Source organism: Artemia franciscana, chromosome 18 (genome assembly GCF_032884065.1).
Source record: "Artemia franciscana chromosome 18, ASM3288406v1, whole genome shotgun sequence".
Lineage (NCBI taxonomy): Eukaryota > Metazoa > Arthropoda > Branchiopoda > Anostraca > Artemiidae > Artemia > Artemia franciscana.
This window is the reverse complement of record NC_088880.1, coordinates 31,748,685-31,764,175: the sequence shown is the minus strand read 5'-3', so window position 1 is coordinate 31,764,175 and position 15,491 is coordinate 31,748,685. Positions and strand designations below refer to the sequence as shown.

Here is a 15,491-nt window from a genome sequence, read left to right as displayed (position 1 = left end):
AATTTAATGTTGTTTTTTAATGTTTCATGTTGTTTTTTAAATATATTTATGTAAATTTATAGTGCATTTATTTATGTATTGAAGAAACCATGTATTCTATTTTTTGAGTATTTATTCAATAGATTGAGGTCAGGTTTGGTTAGTTGTATTTTGACAATGGGGAAGTAACTATCAGTATAAAACTCAATTCAGATCATTTCTTTGCAGACCATTAATCTCTGGCAAAAATATACTTTTAACAAAAATAATACAAAATCGTAATCAAATGTTTTTAGAAAATCATAAAAATATCTATTATTGCTATAGTGTGTGGCAAGAGTCCAATGATAAAATAAAGACTATTGCAAACGACATAAAATTCATACGGGGACTTGATGTGCTGAATATTATTGCATCAAACTCGCGGTTGATTACCGATGACTTAGCTGAATCCATTGAAGAATGGTCTCAAGAGATGTTAGTTATTTACGGTCTGGTCTCGTCATAAAAAAATTTCCATAACGGTTGTTCGTCATAATTGCATTCATCAGGGCAAATGTATGAGAACACTTGCTTTGAATTGTACTTACTATATGAAATCTTAATTAAAATCAATCCCTAATAGCGCTTCTCCTGATGACTTGTGACAATTCACTGAAACATGGTAACAGGTGAAGACCTGTGACATCCCTGTGATACACCTTATCATATGCAAGGGTTTTCAACCTTGTTCTTGCAAAAGTAACTTTATAAACTAAACAAGATTATTGTATTTATTTGAACAGTGGAAACTTACGATTTCATTGTTAGATAGCAATGTTTCCTTATATTTCCCCCCCCCCCTCTCCTTGTTTTCCAGTGATTTTGTCAAAAAATTCCCCTTTATTATTAAAACGGACATATACTTTGTATCATTTTCTTGAATAAGCCTTTTCCTTATTACCACAGCTTGCGGAAACTCAGACTAAATCAGACATCATGACCAAGCCATAGAAAACCAAGCAAACTCATAGAAAATAACTAAACTGTAGAAATCGAGAACAACCTCTAAAATACAGACCAATACATAGAAATCCTAATCAATGCATAAAAATCCACATGAATAATAAAAATCATATATAATAAAAATAATAAAAATCTAGAATAAAAATCTAGAGCAACCCCATAGAAATCATAACCAATGCATAGAAATCCAGACGAACTCACAAAATTCGAGAGATCAACATCTATAAATCCAGAACAATGCTTAGAAATCAAGACCAATACACACAAATCATGACCAGACCCTAGAAATCCCGATGAATTATCAAAAATTAAGACCAAGCAAAAGAAGGGTGGGGTGGCTGGGCCAGGCCGGCAAGCGCAGCACCAACTGCGGGCCAGGGCGAACTGGCACTATGTCAGCGCCTTTTTAAATGTCTGTAAATATACTCATGCGCTAATTTAATGTTGTTTTTTAATGTTTCATGTTGTTTTTTAAATATATTTATGTAAATTTATAGTGCATTTATTTATGTATTGAAGAAACCATGTATTCTATTTTTTGAGTATTTATTCAATAGATTGAGGTCAGGTTTGGTTAGTAGATTGAGGTCAGGTTTGGTTAGTTGTATTTTGACAATGGGGAAGTAACTATCAGTATAAAACTCAATTCAGATTATTTCTTTGCAGACCATTAATCTCTGGCAAAAATACACTTTTAACAAAAATAATACAAAATCGTAACCAAATGTTTTTAGAAAATCATAAAAATATCTATTATTGCTATAGTGTGTGGCAAAAGTCCAATGATAAAATAAAGACTATTGCAAACGACATAAAATTCATACGGGGACTTGATGTGCTGAATATTATTGCATCAAACTCGCGGTTGATTACCGATGACTTAGCTGAATCCATTGAAGAATGGTCTCAAGAGATGTTAGTTATTTACGGTCTGGTCTCGTCATAAAAAAAATTTCCATAACGGTTGTTCTTCATAATCTCATTCATCAGGGCAAATGTACGAAAACACTTGCTTTGAATTGTACTTACTATATCCTCACTAATAAGTTCTCTTATAACTTTAAACAAGCAAATATATCCGGGTGAACTGGGATTTTTATCCTCGGCATATTTTCAAGTTACTAATAAACCCTATAGTTAATTTCTATTGGATCTCAACCAAAAACACACCCAAAGAGTTACGTGTAGTCAAATATATTCTTGATAATGAAATTAACGTATATTTACCCGTGAAAAGTAAACAAGTTCATTAGTCGCCATCATGACAACAAGCACACTAGACTTCATTAGTCGCCATCATGACAACAAGCACACTAGACTTGAGATCTCTTGTCCATGTGGACAGGGTTCAAGTCATGGTGTTGCTGGTTATTTGAATTGGATCACTTACTTGGCTCTGTAAACTCAGCCAGAGTTGACCCAGTTCTAAATAGATACCTGAAGAAGGTAAACACTGTTTACTAAACAGGAAGGGTGTGCAAAAGCATACAATGACTGGCCCAACCTCCTGTTAAACTTCCTGGCTGAAAGGCCATAAAACAAAGATCAGCACTGCCAGTAGTGACTTTAAAAGTCCAGTGTTGTATTCTTTTTTTAATCTAATTGGCATGTGCAGAAAAAAATATGTTGCTTTACAATTGGTATCTTCCTATATGAGGAGTTAAACCATCTTAAGTAGGTGCTATGAATCTCCAGAAAATCTGTTGACCTCAAGAAGGAGCATTCCTCCATTAACTACTACTGTTAGTACCTCCATATTCTATAAACTTATAAGTACCTGCATACATGGTTAATATGTGCTAATGTACAAATTAATTAGCAACTAAAATATAAAGTATCTACTAGTTTGAACTTACTTGAGATCCACTAGGCTGCAGTAAAAAGAAACAAAGTTAAGACTAGTCTGGTGTTTTGGTGGCCACTATTATTCTTAATAGTAAAAAAAAACTCACAATTCAACCAAAGAAAAATTAAATAAAACAAATCAATACAAATTCAAGACATTTGGCTCTTATGTGCCTGCAGACACAGAAGCTCCCATTATCAATTCAAGTGCTTTTCCCTGACATAACTGAAAAATTTTAGCCAAATACGGCATACTTTGTATTCATGCCTCTCTTGCCAATGAGTAGAAAGTCTCATGTTACCCTATAAAGCTTGCATCTCTTTGTACTACATTGGTTTCTGTGAGATACAGCAAGAATAGTCAAAACCAATTCAGCTTCATACAGTTTTTAAATTACATTCAATTCCGAATTATATTTTCAAACTATATAGCATGGGGCTATTTCTAGCACCTTTAAAGGGGGGGGGGAGGATATTGCAAGAGAAATAAATATTATATTTAAAAAGACCATCATTTAAAGAGTTAAGTATGGCTCTAATTTTCTTATCATTGTGTTTCCTTTAGAAGAGCAGCTCTAATGCAATTATACCATTCTCCTTGTGCTCTGATATGTCTCAATTTCTTGCCAAAGTTGCTTAAAATACAATTAGCATTAACTATCAAATCTTGATTAATAAAACATGCTATCATAAAACAAAATCTACTCTTTTCTTTAGAATAATGGAGGCATGACTTCAGCTTCTTTACCTTACTTTAATTACCTGAATTCGCACTTTGGAGGAAAATCAGGTCCAATCTTGGAACTGTTTGGCTCCATTGTTGAGATGGCAGTTAAAATATTTTACAAACAATATAAAAAATGGGGTTTTGACTGTGTTTATAGTGAAACGCCTTTCGATTAAGAGTTTGCTAGGATAGATGCAACTAAGGCCCACTTGGTAACAGTGGCCACAGATAGATATGATCAAGGGGACCATTCTCCTGTAATTAAGAGTTGACAACACCACACAACGTCAATTTCTGATACAGTATGCAAGTTGGCTGGGTATAACAAGCAGCATCAGCATACTAGCCCAACTCTTTTGTATACACATACATATTAATCACTATGTATGAGACACAGATGATGGGCAGCTAATCCTGAAGGTTTGGCTTTCCATTGCTTGTTAAATCCCCTTTTGAAAACTTTGGCTGATGCAGAAGGTGCTGTCTCCTCACTTAAAACAGTTCCAATCATTAATAAACCTCTGGCTTAAGAGATCTTGCCTAATTCTACAGTTAACTCTGGGCTTGTGAAGCTCCTTAGAATGATCTTGTGTTTGTCTTTTGTTGGGTATCTGAGTAAAGAGTTTATTTTGGGGTTGGTTGGCAAATTTATATGTGAGTATTATGTCACTTTGTTATTTTTTTTTATTCTTTGCAAAAGATCTAATATCCTACAGCAAAAACTAGTTGAGGGATAAATTGTAAAGAGAAAAACAGGGTGATTTTAGAAAAGGTAGATGATGCAATGGCAAAATTTTCACTCTAAGGCTAATAGTTGAAAAATCCTGAGTCATCAGAACCCTTTAGTCCTTACACCCATAAATTATGAACGTGTGCTTGATTCAGCCAACAGAATAGCTGAAGTGAAGATTCTATCCTTATATGGTATAACCTACCAGACACATATAATAAAGGGATTAGTGCTATGCACAAGAACAACATTGGTACAGTTAAGGCAGGAAATGAGGCTAATAAAACAGTTTTTCTACCATTTAACTATAAAGGAAATAGAAGCTCAATAAGTCTATCTGGCTATATATAGTCCAATATATAGGTTTATACAAAAATGAAAAAAATTAACTTGAACAATGGGATTTTTACCTTGTAACATGTAGCATGTCCATTAATCACATTGTGCTTACCTACATAAATCATTTTTAAATAATAATGGATATTCAACAATTCTGAAATTCTTTCACAGCCATCTGTAGTCTAATATTTTTAACAAGTCAAAAAATAAATTCACAATGAAGAACAAGAGCTAAGAGCGCATATGGCACTTGTGACGAGGCAAGAAGAGCTAAGAGCCAAGAGATCATATGGTATGAGCTCTAGCAAAATTCTATGAATCAATAGATTGATTTAAAACGAAAATAAGAGGCTTAATGCCGGTCAGGATTTAAAATAAGAGCTCTGAGTCACAATGTCCTTCTAAATATCAAAATTCATTAAGATCCGATCACCCATTCGTATGTTATAAACACCTAATTTTTCTAATTTTACCTCTCCCTTTAGCCCCCCATATGGTTGAATCTGGGAAAACGACTTTATCAAGTCAATTTGTGCAGCTCCCTGACACGCCTACCAATTTTCATTGTCTTAGCACGTCCAGAAGCACCAAACTCGCCAAATCACTGAACCCTCCCCTCAATTCCCCCAAAGAGAGCGAATCCAGTACGATTCCGTCAATCATTTATCAAGGACATTTGCTTATTCTATCCACCAAGCTTCATCCTGATTCCTCCACTCCAAGTGTTTTCCAATATTTCCCCCTCCAACTCCCCCCAATGTCAAAAGATCTCGTCGGGATTTGAAATAGGAGCTCTGAGACATGAATTCCTTCTAAATATCAAATTTCATTTAGATCCGATCACCTATTCGTAAAATAAAAATACTCCAATTTTCACGTTTTCCAAGATTTCCAGTTTCTGCCTCCAACTCCCGCCAATGTCACAGGATCTGGTCGGGATTTAAAATTAGAGCTTTAAAGCGCAAGACCCTTCTAAATATCAAATTTCATTAAGATCTAGTCGCCCTTTCATAAGTTGAAAATACCTCAATTTTCAGAATTAACCTCCCCAACTCAACCAAAGAGAGCAGATCCGGTCCTACTAGGTCAGTCAAGTGTCTTAGACAGGTTCTTATTCTTCCCATCCAGTTTCATCCTGATCTCACTGCTTTAAGTATTTTCTAAGATTTTCGGTTCCCCTCAACTGCCCCCCCCCCAATTACGCTGGATCCAGTTGAGATTTAAAATAAGAGAATTGAGTCACGAGGTCCTTCTAAATGTGAAGCTTCATGAAGATCCAATCACTCCTTTGTAAGTTAAAAGTACTTCATTTTTTTAATTTTTCTGAATTAACCCCGCCCCCCAACTACCCCAAAAGAACGAATCCGTTCAGGTTATGTCAATCATGTATCTAGGACTTGTGCTTATTTTTCCCACCAAGTTTCATCCCAATCCCTCCACTCTAAGTGTTTTCCAAGTTTTAGGTTTCCCCCTCCCCCCCCCAATGTCACCACATCTGTTCGGGATTTAAAATAAGAGCTCTGAGACACGACATCCTTCTAAATATCAAATTTCATTGAGATTCAATCACCAGTTCATAAGTTAAAAATACCTAATGTTTTCTAATTTTTCAGAATTAACCCCCCTCCCCCCCAACTACCCGAAAGAGATCAGGTCCATTCCGGTTATGTCAATCATGTATCTAGGACTTGTGCTTATTTTTCCCACCAAGTTTAATCCTGATCCCTCTACTCTAAGTGTTTTCCAAGATTTTAGGTTTCCCCCTCCCAACTCCCCCCTTATGTCACCAGACCTGGTCGGGATTTAAAATAATAGCTCTGAGACACGATATCCTTCTAAATATCAAATTTCATTGAGATTCAATCACCCATTTGTAAGTTAAATATTCCTCATTTTTTCTAGTTTTTCGGAATTACCCCCCCCCCCCTCCCCACCTCAAAGAGAGCGGATCTGTTCCGGTTATGTCAATCATGTATCTAGGACTTGTGCTTATTTTCCCCACCAAGTTTCATCCTGATCCCTCAACTCTAAGTGTTTTCCAGGTTTTAGGTTTCCCCCTCCCAACTCCCCCCCCCACAATGTCACCAGATCTGTACGGGATTTAAAATAGATTCTAATTTAATCTGGTCAGGTCCCTGATACGCCTGCCCAATTTCATTGTCCTAGCTTACCTGGAAGTGCCTAAAGTAGCAAAACCAGGACTGACAGACCAACAGACCAACAGAATTTGCAATTGCTATATGTCACTTGGTTAATACCAAGTTTTTAATACCAAGTTTGGGGTTCCCCACCCCAAACTCCCCCCAATGTCACCAGATCCGGTCGGGACTTAAAAAAAGCTGTGAGACACAATATCCTTCTAAATATCAAATTTCATTGAGATCCGATCACCTGTTCATAAGTTAAAAATACCTCATTTTTTCTAATTTTTCAGAACTAACCCCCCCCCAACTACCCCAAAGAGAGCGGATCCGTTCCGGTTATGTCAATCATGTATCTAGGACTTTTGCTTATTTTTCCCACCAAGTTTCATCCCAATCCCTCTACTCTAAGTGTTTTCCAAGATTTTAGGTCCCCCCAACCCCCCCCCCCCCCCCCCCCAATGTCACCAGATCCGGTCGGGATTTAAAATAAGAGCTCTGAGACACGATATCATTCCAAACATCAAATCTCATAAAGATCTGATCAACCATTTGTAAGTTAAAAATACTTCAATTTTTCTATTTTTTCAGAATTAACAGGCCCCCCACTCCCCCCCCCCAGATGGTCAAGTCGGGAAAACGACTATTTCCAATTTAATCTGGTCAGGTCCCTGATAAGCCTGTCCAATTTCATTGTCCTAGCTTACCTGGAAGTGCCTAAAGTAGCAAAACCAGGACTGACAGACCAACAGACCAACAGATTTTGCAATTGCTATCTGTCACTTGGTTAATACCAAGTGCCATAAAAATCACAAACAAATGCAAAGGACTCCAATCTTGTTGGCCACTTTATTACTACAAAAAGGATTTAGAATTTCACAACTTCTCTGAGGCATTAAAGAAAGTTAGTGAATTACTACAATTAGGATTTACAAGTAAACTATTCTAAAGTAGAATTTGAATTGAAATAAGGTTGAGGTTTAAAAAAAGTTAAATACCATTTGGTTCTCATGTTGGCCAACATAGTTGACACTATTGTAGATTTATACCCTATAGAAAACTGATGTTTTCTTTTATAGCATCATTTTATTTATAACCCATTACAAAAAAACTGGACAGGACCCAGAAAATGACATATGTATATATTGCAACACCATCTCTTCCCTTCTTTTTTAGACTCCATATTTTTCAGTACTTTCTCCTTGATAACCAGGCTTAGTAATAATTTTCCTCTCTCTACAGAACAATTAAGATCACCAACAGAAGCTCTGTGACCATTTGATTGAAAGTTGGTGATGAACATTCAAGCATTGCTTTGTATTTTGTGCCAGTTTCTAGTTCCTGTTATTTTTGTTTCTATATTTATGGCCAGGTCCAATTGGAAACTACAGACAGGTAAGGGAGTAAGCTAAATCCTTCTCAAAATTATATTCTATGTGTGGATACTTGTTTTACCAGTTCTAAACTACAATTTTAGTTTGAAACTATGAACTTAGATTTCCTTGTTTATAAACAAGGAAATCTAAGTTCATCGTGACGCTGACTCCAATCTGAAAGCTTCAGCATTTTTTGTCAATAAAGTGAAAGTTTATTCTTTCAATGTTGACTTTACAGAAGTCATAAACTGCAGTTGCTGTCTTGATTTGATTTTCATCTGAAAGTTGAAGGCTGGCTTTTCTCAAAATTCTCTTTACAGTTCCTCCCAAGCCATCACATATTGATTTCCAGTGGCTTGTTGCAAAGAATGAATGTTCAGCTTTCCTTCCAAATTCTTCATGTTGGTTTGTTAGGTTTTTGAAACTATTTCTATTTTTGTATTGACCAGCACAGCCGTCAGTGAAATAATGAACTTGGTTTAGTGACCAAGAACAATGGTTGGAAATTAAAACTTTATCATCCTTTCTCAAGCAGAGTCAAGCTGGATGAATTGTGCATCCACCTCTGTTCTAGTGATAACTTTGAATTTCATTTTGAATGGTGTAAGAATAATTTTCACTAACATCCATTACTACAATTGCTGTATTCAAAGGCGGATCTTTTTTCATTTTTTTGAAAGTTTTAGACTTTGATTTTGTAATATATGAATGTGGGATTAGGTTTTCTACAGATTTGTTCAGTAAATTAATAAAGCCTTCAACGCTGATTGATTGCTTAACTATTTCTGTCCTGTCAGTATTAACCCATTGGCTTATGATTATTTTTTCTTCTAAATCATAATCTTCACTCAATTTTGCAGTTAAGTATTCAATCAGGGCATCATCAGATGGACAGTTGTCACAATGGCGTAGCATACACTCACTGTTTTCAACATTACAAACCAACATCTTGATCAAATCTTTGTACCTTTATGCTGCATACACATACCGTATGGGTACCTGCTGACCCAGCAAGGACACACCACTTTGGTCTTAAACTGCAAAATTTCGAGAATCCTATTTTCAAGTCGGGGCATTCCCATTTAAAACAAGAGTAAAGCTCTATCAAATTACTGAGAATAAGTCTTTTTTGCCTATAAATATTTTTTTTTTAATGCTCATTTTATCTTTTGCTCCAGGTAAAACTCTGGAATTCTCATCACTTTGGTAAAAGTCTGTGACAGGTTTAACTGTGTTTCGGAGAGTGTGTTACCTTTTTTAGGGTCAGGGATAGCTAGGATACCTTTCTCTCGTTTAAGTTTTCTTGCTTGTTTTACCATATATTCAGTCACCTGAAATTCTGTAGCAACTTTTTTCTGGCTCCAAAGTGAGAATCTGGACTTTTTGGGATCTCCCAACAAACATAAGTTTTTCTTTTAAAAGGCCCACGAGCCTATCAAAATCTTCTGCTTTTTCGATAAAATTTCTTTCGTCTTCTTTTTCATCTTCTGATATTTCAATGTCATAATCTAGAGCTTTGGAGATTTTTTTCTTTACTCCTTTTGTTACTTTTTCAACTTTTCTTTTGCAATACAATCCCTTACTATGTGATGGCAAATTATGAAGTTTAATTGGAGTTAAACCCAAATCATCTAAGGCTGCATTTGTTTGTGAAAGGGAGACATTTCTAGATTCAAACGAATCCAATTCAATCATTAGTTCGTTATCAGATTCATTTTCAGTGATTTTAGTTTTTTCTTCACATAAGTTTCGACATGAAGGGCATATCTTTTGTCCAGGTTTAATAAAAATATTTTTTTCACACAATTGTTTTGAAAAACTTAAAGATACATTTCTTAGTGACTTTTTATTGGCTTTTTGTGTTTTTTTAATGGATCTATGCATACTGTTTGATATTTTTCAAACACACTCAGAAAGTAGTAGCTGTGATGGGAACAAACATTTTTAAATTCAATTAAATCGATTCCAGATCTAAGTTGAATTAATTCTTTTTCTTCCTCGGTTAATTCTGATACAGATCGTAATTTTTTGGAAGGTGTAAGGTTTTTTGGAAGGGGAGTTAAGGGCTGACATGGTGGAAAGGAGTTCCACAAATGGGATATATGCCGACAGGTCGGAAAAGAGTTCCATACCTGAGAAAATAGTAGATAATAAAAGAATCAAATAATTTTTGAAAAAGATCGAATAATAATCTGAAAAAGCCATACATCTTTTTTGTTTATCTGTTAGCCTATGTATCTAGGAGCATCTAAAAAAAAATATGAACACTCTACCAGGTCTGAGACCTGAGATATTGCAATTTTAGTAAATCCTAACAATGGTTTACAAATAAAAAAAAAATTCTGATTATAATATTTTTATTATTTTTTGGAGTTGAGATAGGTTAGTGAATGTATTTTTTCTTTATTTTAAATATATTAATTAAATATTATGCAAAGTTTCATGGTGATATCTCAAATAGTTTTCAAGATATTAATTTTTTAAGCTACAAGTTACATTGCAAGATGCAAAATTCAAGGCCTAAAATCACGTTAAATTAAGAAAATTAAAGAATTTGTAGAAAAAAAACTATAAGAGATAGAGAAGTAAAATTTGGTATTTATCAATAGGATAGCAAATGCAATAATTGTGCCAAGTTTCATCAAAATCTAAAGAGGTGGGTTTCAAATTAATTATTTGCTGGGTGATTTGACATGGAATGACCCTTATTGTAAAATTGATTTTTGCCTGAAATGACCCTAGTTCAATTTGCTTCAGCTTTTGAGTCTGAAAGTTTTTCTTCCCTGAGTTCATGGTTATACTTGACACTTATAATTCTAGCTTGCAGTGAACTTTTGACTTTGTATTCTACTCTTTCTGTTTCATTCACTTTCTTAGAAATTAATTTCTCCAGTTGGCTAAAAAGTCTAGTTCTACATTTGCTGTTTGATAACCCTATATCTAGGGCTGGTATTGCAGCATCTAATTTGTTAGTGAAAGAATTTAAGTTAACTTCAACCATCAGTTTTATTGCTATCTTGGTATAGCCAACAATACAAGAAAGAAGAGCAAAGATGTTGCTGATTTCTATTGTTTCTTTGTGATCAGTTTCTGAACAGTGGACTTTGCCCAGTGCTTTTTTTCTTCTGTGAGATTGCACACTATCAGATCTGAGGAGACCTTTGATTTTTTCCATTGCATCTTCTTCTATTGAGAATATGATATTTATGAAGAATGGAACAAGACAAACTTCCTTAAGAGATGTCTGAACTATTACTTTGATTATACCAGAGTTGTTTGTCTGTATTTATTTCATGTATTTGGAAAAAAATAAAAAGCTGGGACCAAATTTGAAGTCTTTTATATGGAAACCTGTCTAAAACCTATTCAACTTGAAAGTTAATTTCAAAACTATGTTGTTCTTGCTTTTTGGAGGCAATTTGGTATGCTTTGATCCAGTTGAGTTCCATTTGAAAATGTACTACAACAGAAAGAGAGTAAAGAACCCAAAAGTAGACAGCAAGCTAAAATGTGTAGAGATCAGCAGCATAGTAATACTGCTATGCAATATGCATATTTAAGTTAAGTCTAATATCTCTAAAACGTGTGACACTTCAATATTCCAGCCTTGTAAAGGATGACCACTTACCAGGACTGCCCTGTAGCTTACAAAAATAAAATTAAATTAGGTAAGAAATACAAAAAGTTTGTATATTAAAAGTACATGTTGCAAAGCAGCAAAGTGTTCAAATCTAGTATTAAAAATTGTTTCATTCCTTCATATCCTTGGTTTTATGAATTGTTACAGGGGTTTTGAGAATAAGACAAAGAGGTCTAGTTTTAAATAAGCTTAGTACAAACTTGCAATTTCATGGAAACATGTATTAACAACATATTTCAGCTGCTTCAGACATTTTGGAAAAAAAGACCATGATTTCCCAACAATTTCTTTCTCAGTAGATCCACTGGAATTACTTGGCTTACTGATGGAAATATTTTATAACACAGCTTTAGACCAAAAATTATGTTTTGTAAGGGTCTATACAATAAATCGTTTTCTAGGCAGTCAATTGGTTTTTGTTGAATTTGCATGGCATGGTTCCACTTGACTTTTCTGAAGCTTTTGACAAAGTGTGTCACAAGCAACTCGCAATTAAAGTATGTGCAGTCAAACTTGAAGAGAAATCCCTGCTCTAGATCCTTGAGCTTCTTTATTTGCAATCTTAATGTGTTCAGTTATTTGATGATTCTGGTAATAGTATCCTTTCTTCCTCTAAAGATGTTCTGAGTAGAGTTTCTTAAGGAGCTCCACTTTGGCCTCAAGGCCATTTTAGTCTATAAGTTATTGAGGACTAACACTCTCCCTCTATTATTCCCTACTGTAGGTACCAACTCAAGAACTAGAGGTCATCACCTGAAAGTTGTCAAGAAGTCTACAATATATAGTGTCCACACTCAATTCTTTTCATCATATATTGTCAACAGTTGGAAAAAACTAGCTTATGAAATAATTACTGCTGAATCCATTGACGTTTTAAAACTAAGGCTAAATGCTGAGTGGTCCTCTAGAGAGTGTGAACTCAATTTGTATGCTACTGAACTTGAAATAGTACCTGGTCACAAATGAACCTTGTATACAACTCAAGTCATCTTCCAGAGCTGTATAATGAAAAATCCTTAGATTACTCCCAGCTGTAGTGTATATATATATATATATATATATATATATATATATATATATATATATATATATATATATATGTACATATGTAATCACTCAAATAGTTTCTCTTCACTCAAATAGTTCCTATCATTGAGGATATTTTTGTCTAAAAAAGTTTTGTCTGATTCTCACACAAACTCAGGGCTGAGTAAAGAGCTTATTTTGAGGTTGGTCAACATATTTATATGTGAGTAGCATGTCACTGCACCTGTGTTGGATGGTCTGAGAAGAGAGTTTTAGTGTAGATAGCCTTTCAGTAGATGGTTTCTCACTAAGTCAAGAGATGCACTTGGCCCTGCTTTTGCACACCTTAAACAGCTGCATATCACTTTTGTAAAAAGAAACAACAGGGCAGGCTCCAAAGTCAAGAACAGGTCTCACAATTGCCTTATATTAAGTTTCAAATTCTGCAAAGAATTCACAACCCCAAAAATAGTGACAATCCAAAAGCTTATAGTGATAATTGAAAAGGATGAAAATGGGAAAAGAAGGAAATGGCCAATTAACACTTATAGCACATTATAAAGTAAAAATTTCATTGTTTTTATTATTATGATTTATTTGTAAACCTGTCATACAAAAAAAGAAAGATAGAGTATTAAAAAAAAACTGAACATAAACAAATGCAGAGCACACCAAACACTTCTAAAAATCACTATGATAGCATTAGAGACCAAGGTGGTTTAGTTTCAAAAGATGCATATTATATACAGAGAAATGCTTTTCGGCAGATATAACATAGTCTGCTAAGCTAAATTTTCTTACAAGATAAGAGTTTATGAGTCCATGGGTGGGAAATATGGAAGATACTTTGCAAAATAAAAGAAAACTGAGCAAAGTTCTGACTTGGGCCTATCTGTTTTAGAAAAGAGGGGTAAGATGACTGGTACTGGGACACTTTGATAACTCTGCCTATTCTGGGACAGAAGCTTTGATTGGATTGCAACATGTCCAATATTGGGACAAAAGACTTTAATCTTGGATGGATTGGGTCTGTCCAATACTTGGTTTGGGTGTCCCAGGATAGGCAGAGTTATCAAAGTGTCCCAGTACTGGTTGTCTTACCCAATGTTCCAAGACAGTCCTATCTATAAATAATGCAGAAAAGCAACAGAATTATATAGCCAAAGACTATAGCCTATAAGAGAGCAATGGGGAGGTGGGGGGGACGGGTTGCTGGGGATAGATTGTCAACAGCATGACAAAAACCATGAAAGTGAGCTTAAAATTAGTGATTAAAGAATCCTCTTTTGTTCTAGCTTGTCTCCTTCTAGAGAGCTGCTATTGTGCAATTTTAATGTAAAGTGAATTATATCTATGAATGATGTCCAGAAATTTTCATAGCTGTTTTAAGAATTTTGTTGGCTAGTGGGTAAAATTTTTGCAGTTCATATAATGGATTTACCAATAAAGTCAACATAGGCCTACCACTCAATGACTTTTTATGTTCTTTATAAATATTATAACCACTTCTATCAAAAATTCAAATTTAAGCACTTTTTGAGCTCTTAAAAATGACAAATTTTCAATTAAAGTATGAGTTATTGCTTATTTTCAATAAAATAATATTATGTTTTCTCAGTGCTGATTTCTTGGTTGTCTTTAACAAAATAATACTATGTTTTCTCAGTGCCAAGATTACTTATAATAATTATATGAACTGCAAAAAATTTACCACCTAGCGTTTTGCTCTAAGAGGGTAACCACAAAACTACCACCTTTTAATTGTTTTCTTTTAATTTGATATATATAGTCTATGTGCCTATACCCAGCCTATAGGTGATATTAGAACATCAGAAAGTAGGTGAAATGGTCCAAACATTACTTCACTATCAAAAGAGGGCCTAGAATTAGCAATCTGAAAATACATCACTTCTTTCAAGCATATGTACTTCTAGAGATCCACTACACTGCATATACCTTTAAATTTGAAACTACTAAATTTCCTATTTTACCTAGCCTAACCTTTTTACCTCAGAAGAGCCCCTGCACTGGCAATCTAATTTATTAGTTTTATGTGCAGTAATACCTAAAAAATATATAGGCTAGCCTAGGCCTAGACTTTGAATCAAATAAGCTTTTAATTAAATTGTGGAAAAATAATAATAAAAGGTATACTTGTCATATTCTATCAAAGGCTCAGTAAGTTCCTCTTCAGGTCTCATGTTTAGCCTGTATGTGTTTTTCCTTGTTTATTTATGATTTTGTTTACATAGCCTATGCATTATCTCTTTCCTCTTATAAAAAAAAGCGGCGTAGCCAAAAAAAAACTTTTATCCGGGTACACGGCTTATTTCAGGCCTTGTACATTGACAAACAGCAATCTGGATAGTAATTTTGGCGTTCGACTGAAAGTCAGTATTACGAAATTATTGTTCCATTGACAATGGAGATCTTGAATTTATAATCTAGATTAAGATTCCAACAAGTGCGCTAGTAAAGAACAATCAGTTTTATAAAAATCTTTATTTGCACTGACAATTCCAATTTCTGTTTTAAACTATACTTAATCTATAAAAACGCCATTCTTCTATTACAACATGAAGGCGAAACTTAAGATCGCTTCTAATCTAGTATTGCAAAGTTGACATTTAACTCTTTAAGGTTAAATTGGTGCCATGTGTCGAGTAGAATAGTTTACCAAAGT

At 34.5% G+C, this 15,491-nt stretch overlaps 1 protein-coding gene across 2 annotated transcripts in view; it reads right to left on the bottom strand.

Moving 5' to 3' along the window:
• Window positions 1-15,114, bottom strand: part of LOC136038873 (neutral amino acid uniporter 4-like) — a 50,303-nt gene extending 35,189 nt beyond the window's left edge. The window contains exons 1-2 of one of the 2 annotated variants that reach the window (XM_065722335.1): window positions 14,963-15,069; window positions 2,841-2,855 (exon numbers count right to left, since the gene is read on the bottom strand). In XM_065722335.1, the coding sequence (XP_065578407.1) occupies window positions 2,841-2,855; window positions 14,963-15,009 (62 nt within the window). In that variant the 5' untranslated portion in view covers window positions 15,010-15,069. Of the gene's footprint in view, window positions 1-2,840; window positions 2,856-14,962 lie in introns of both variants that reach the window. The other variant, XM_065722336.1, reaches the window with a different exon arrangement.
• Between the last annotated feature and the right edge of the window lie 377 nt (window positions 15,115-15,491).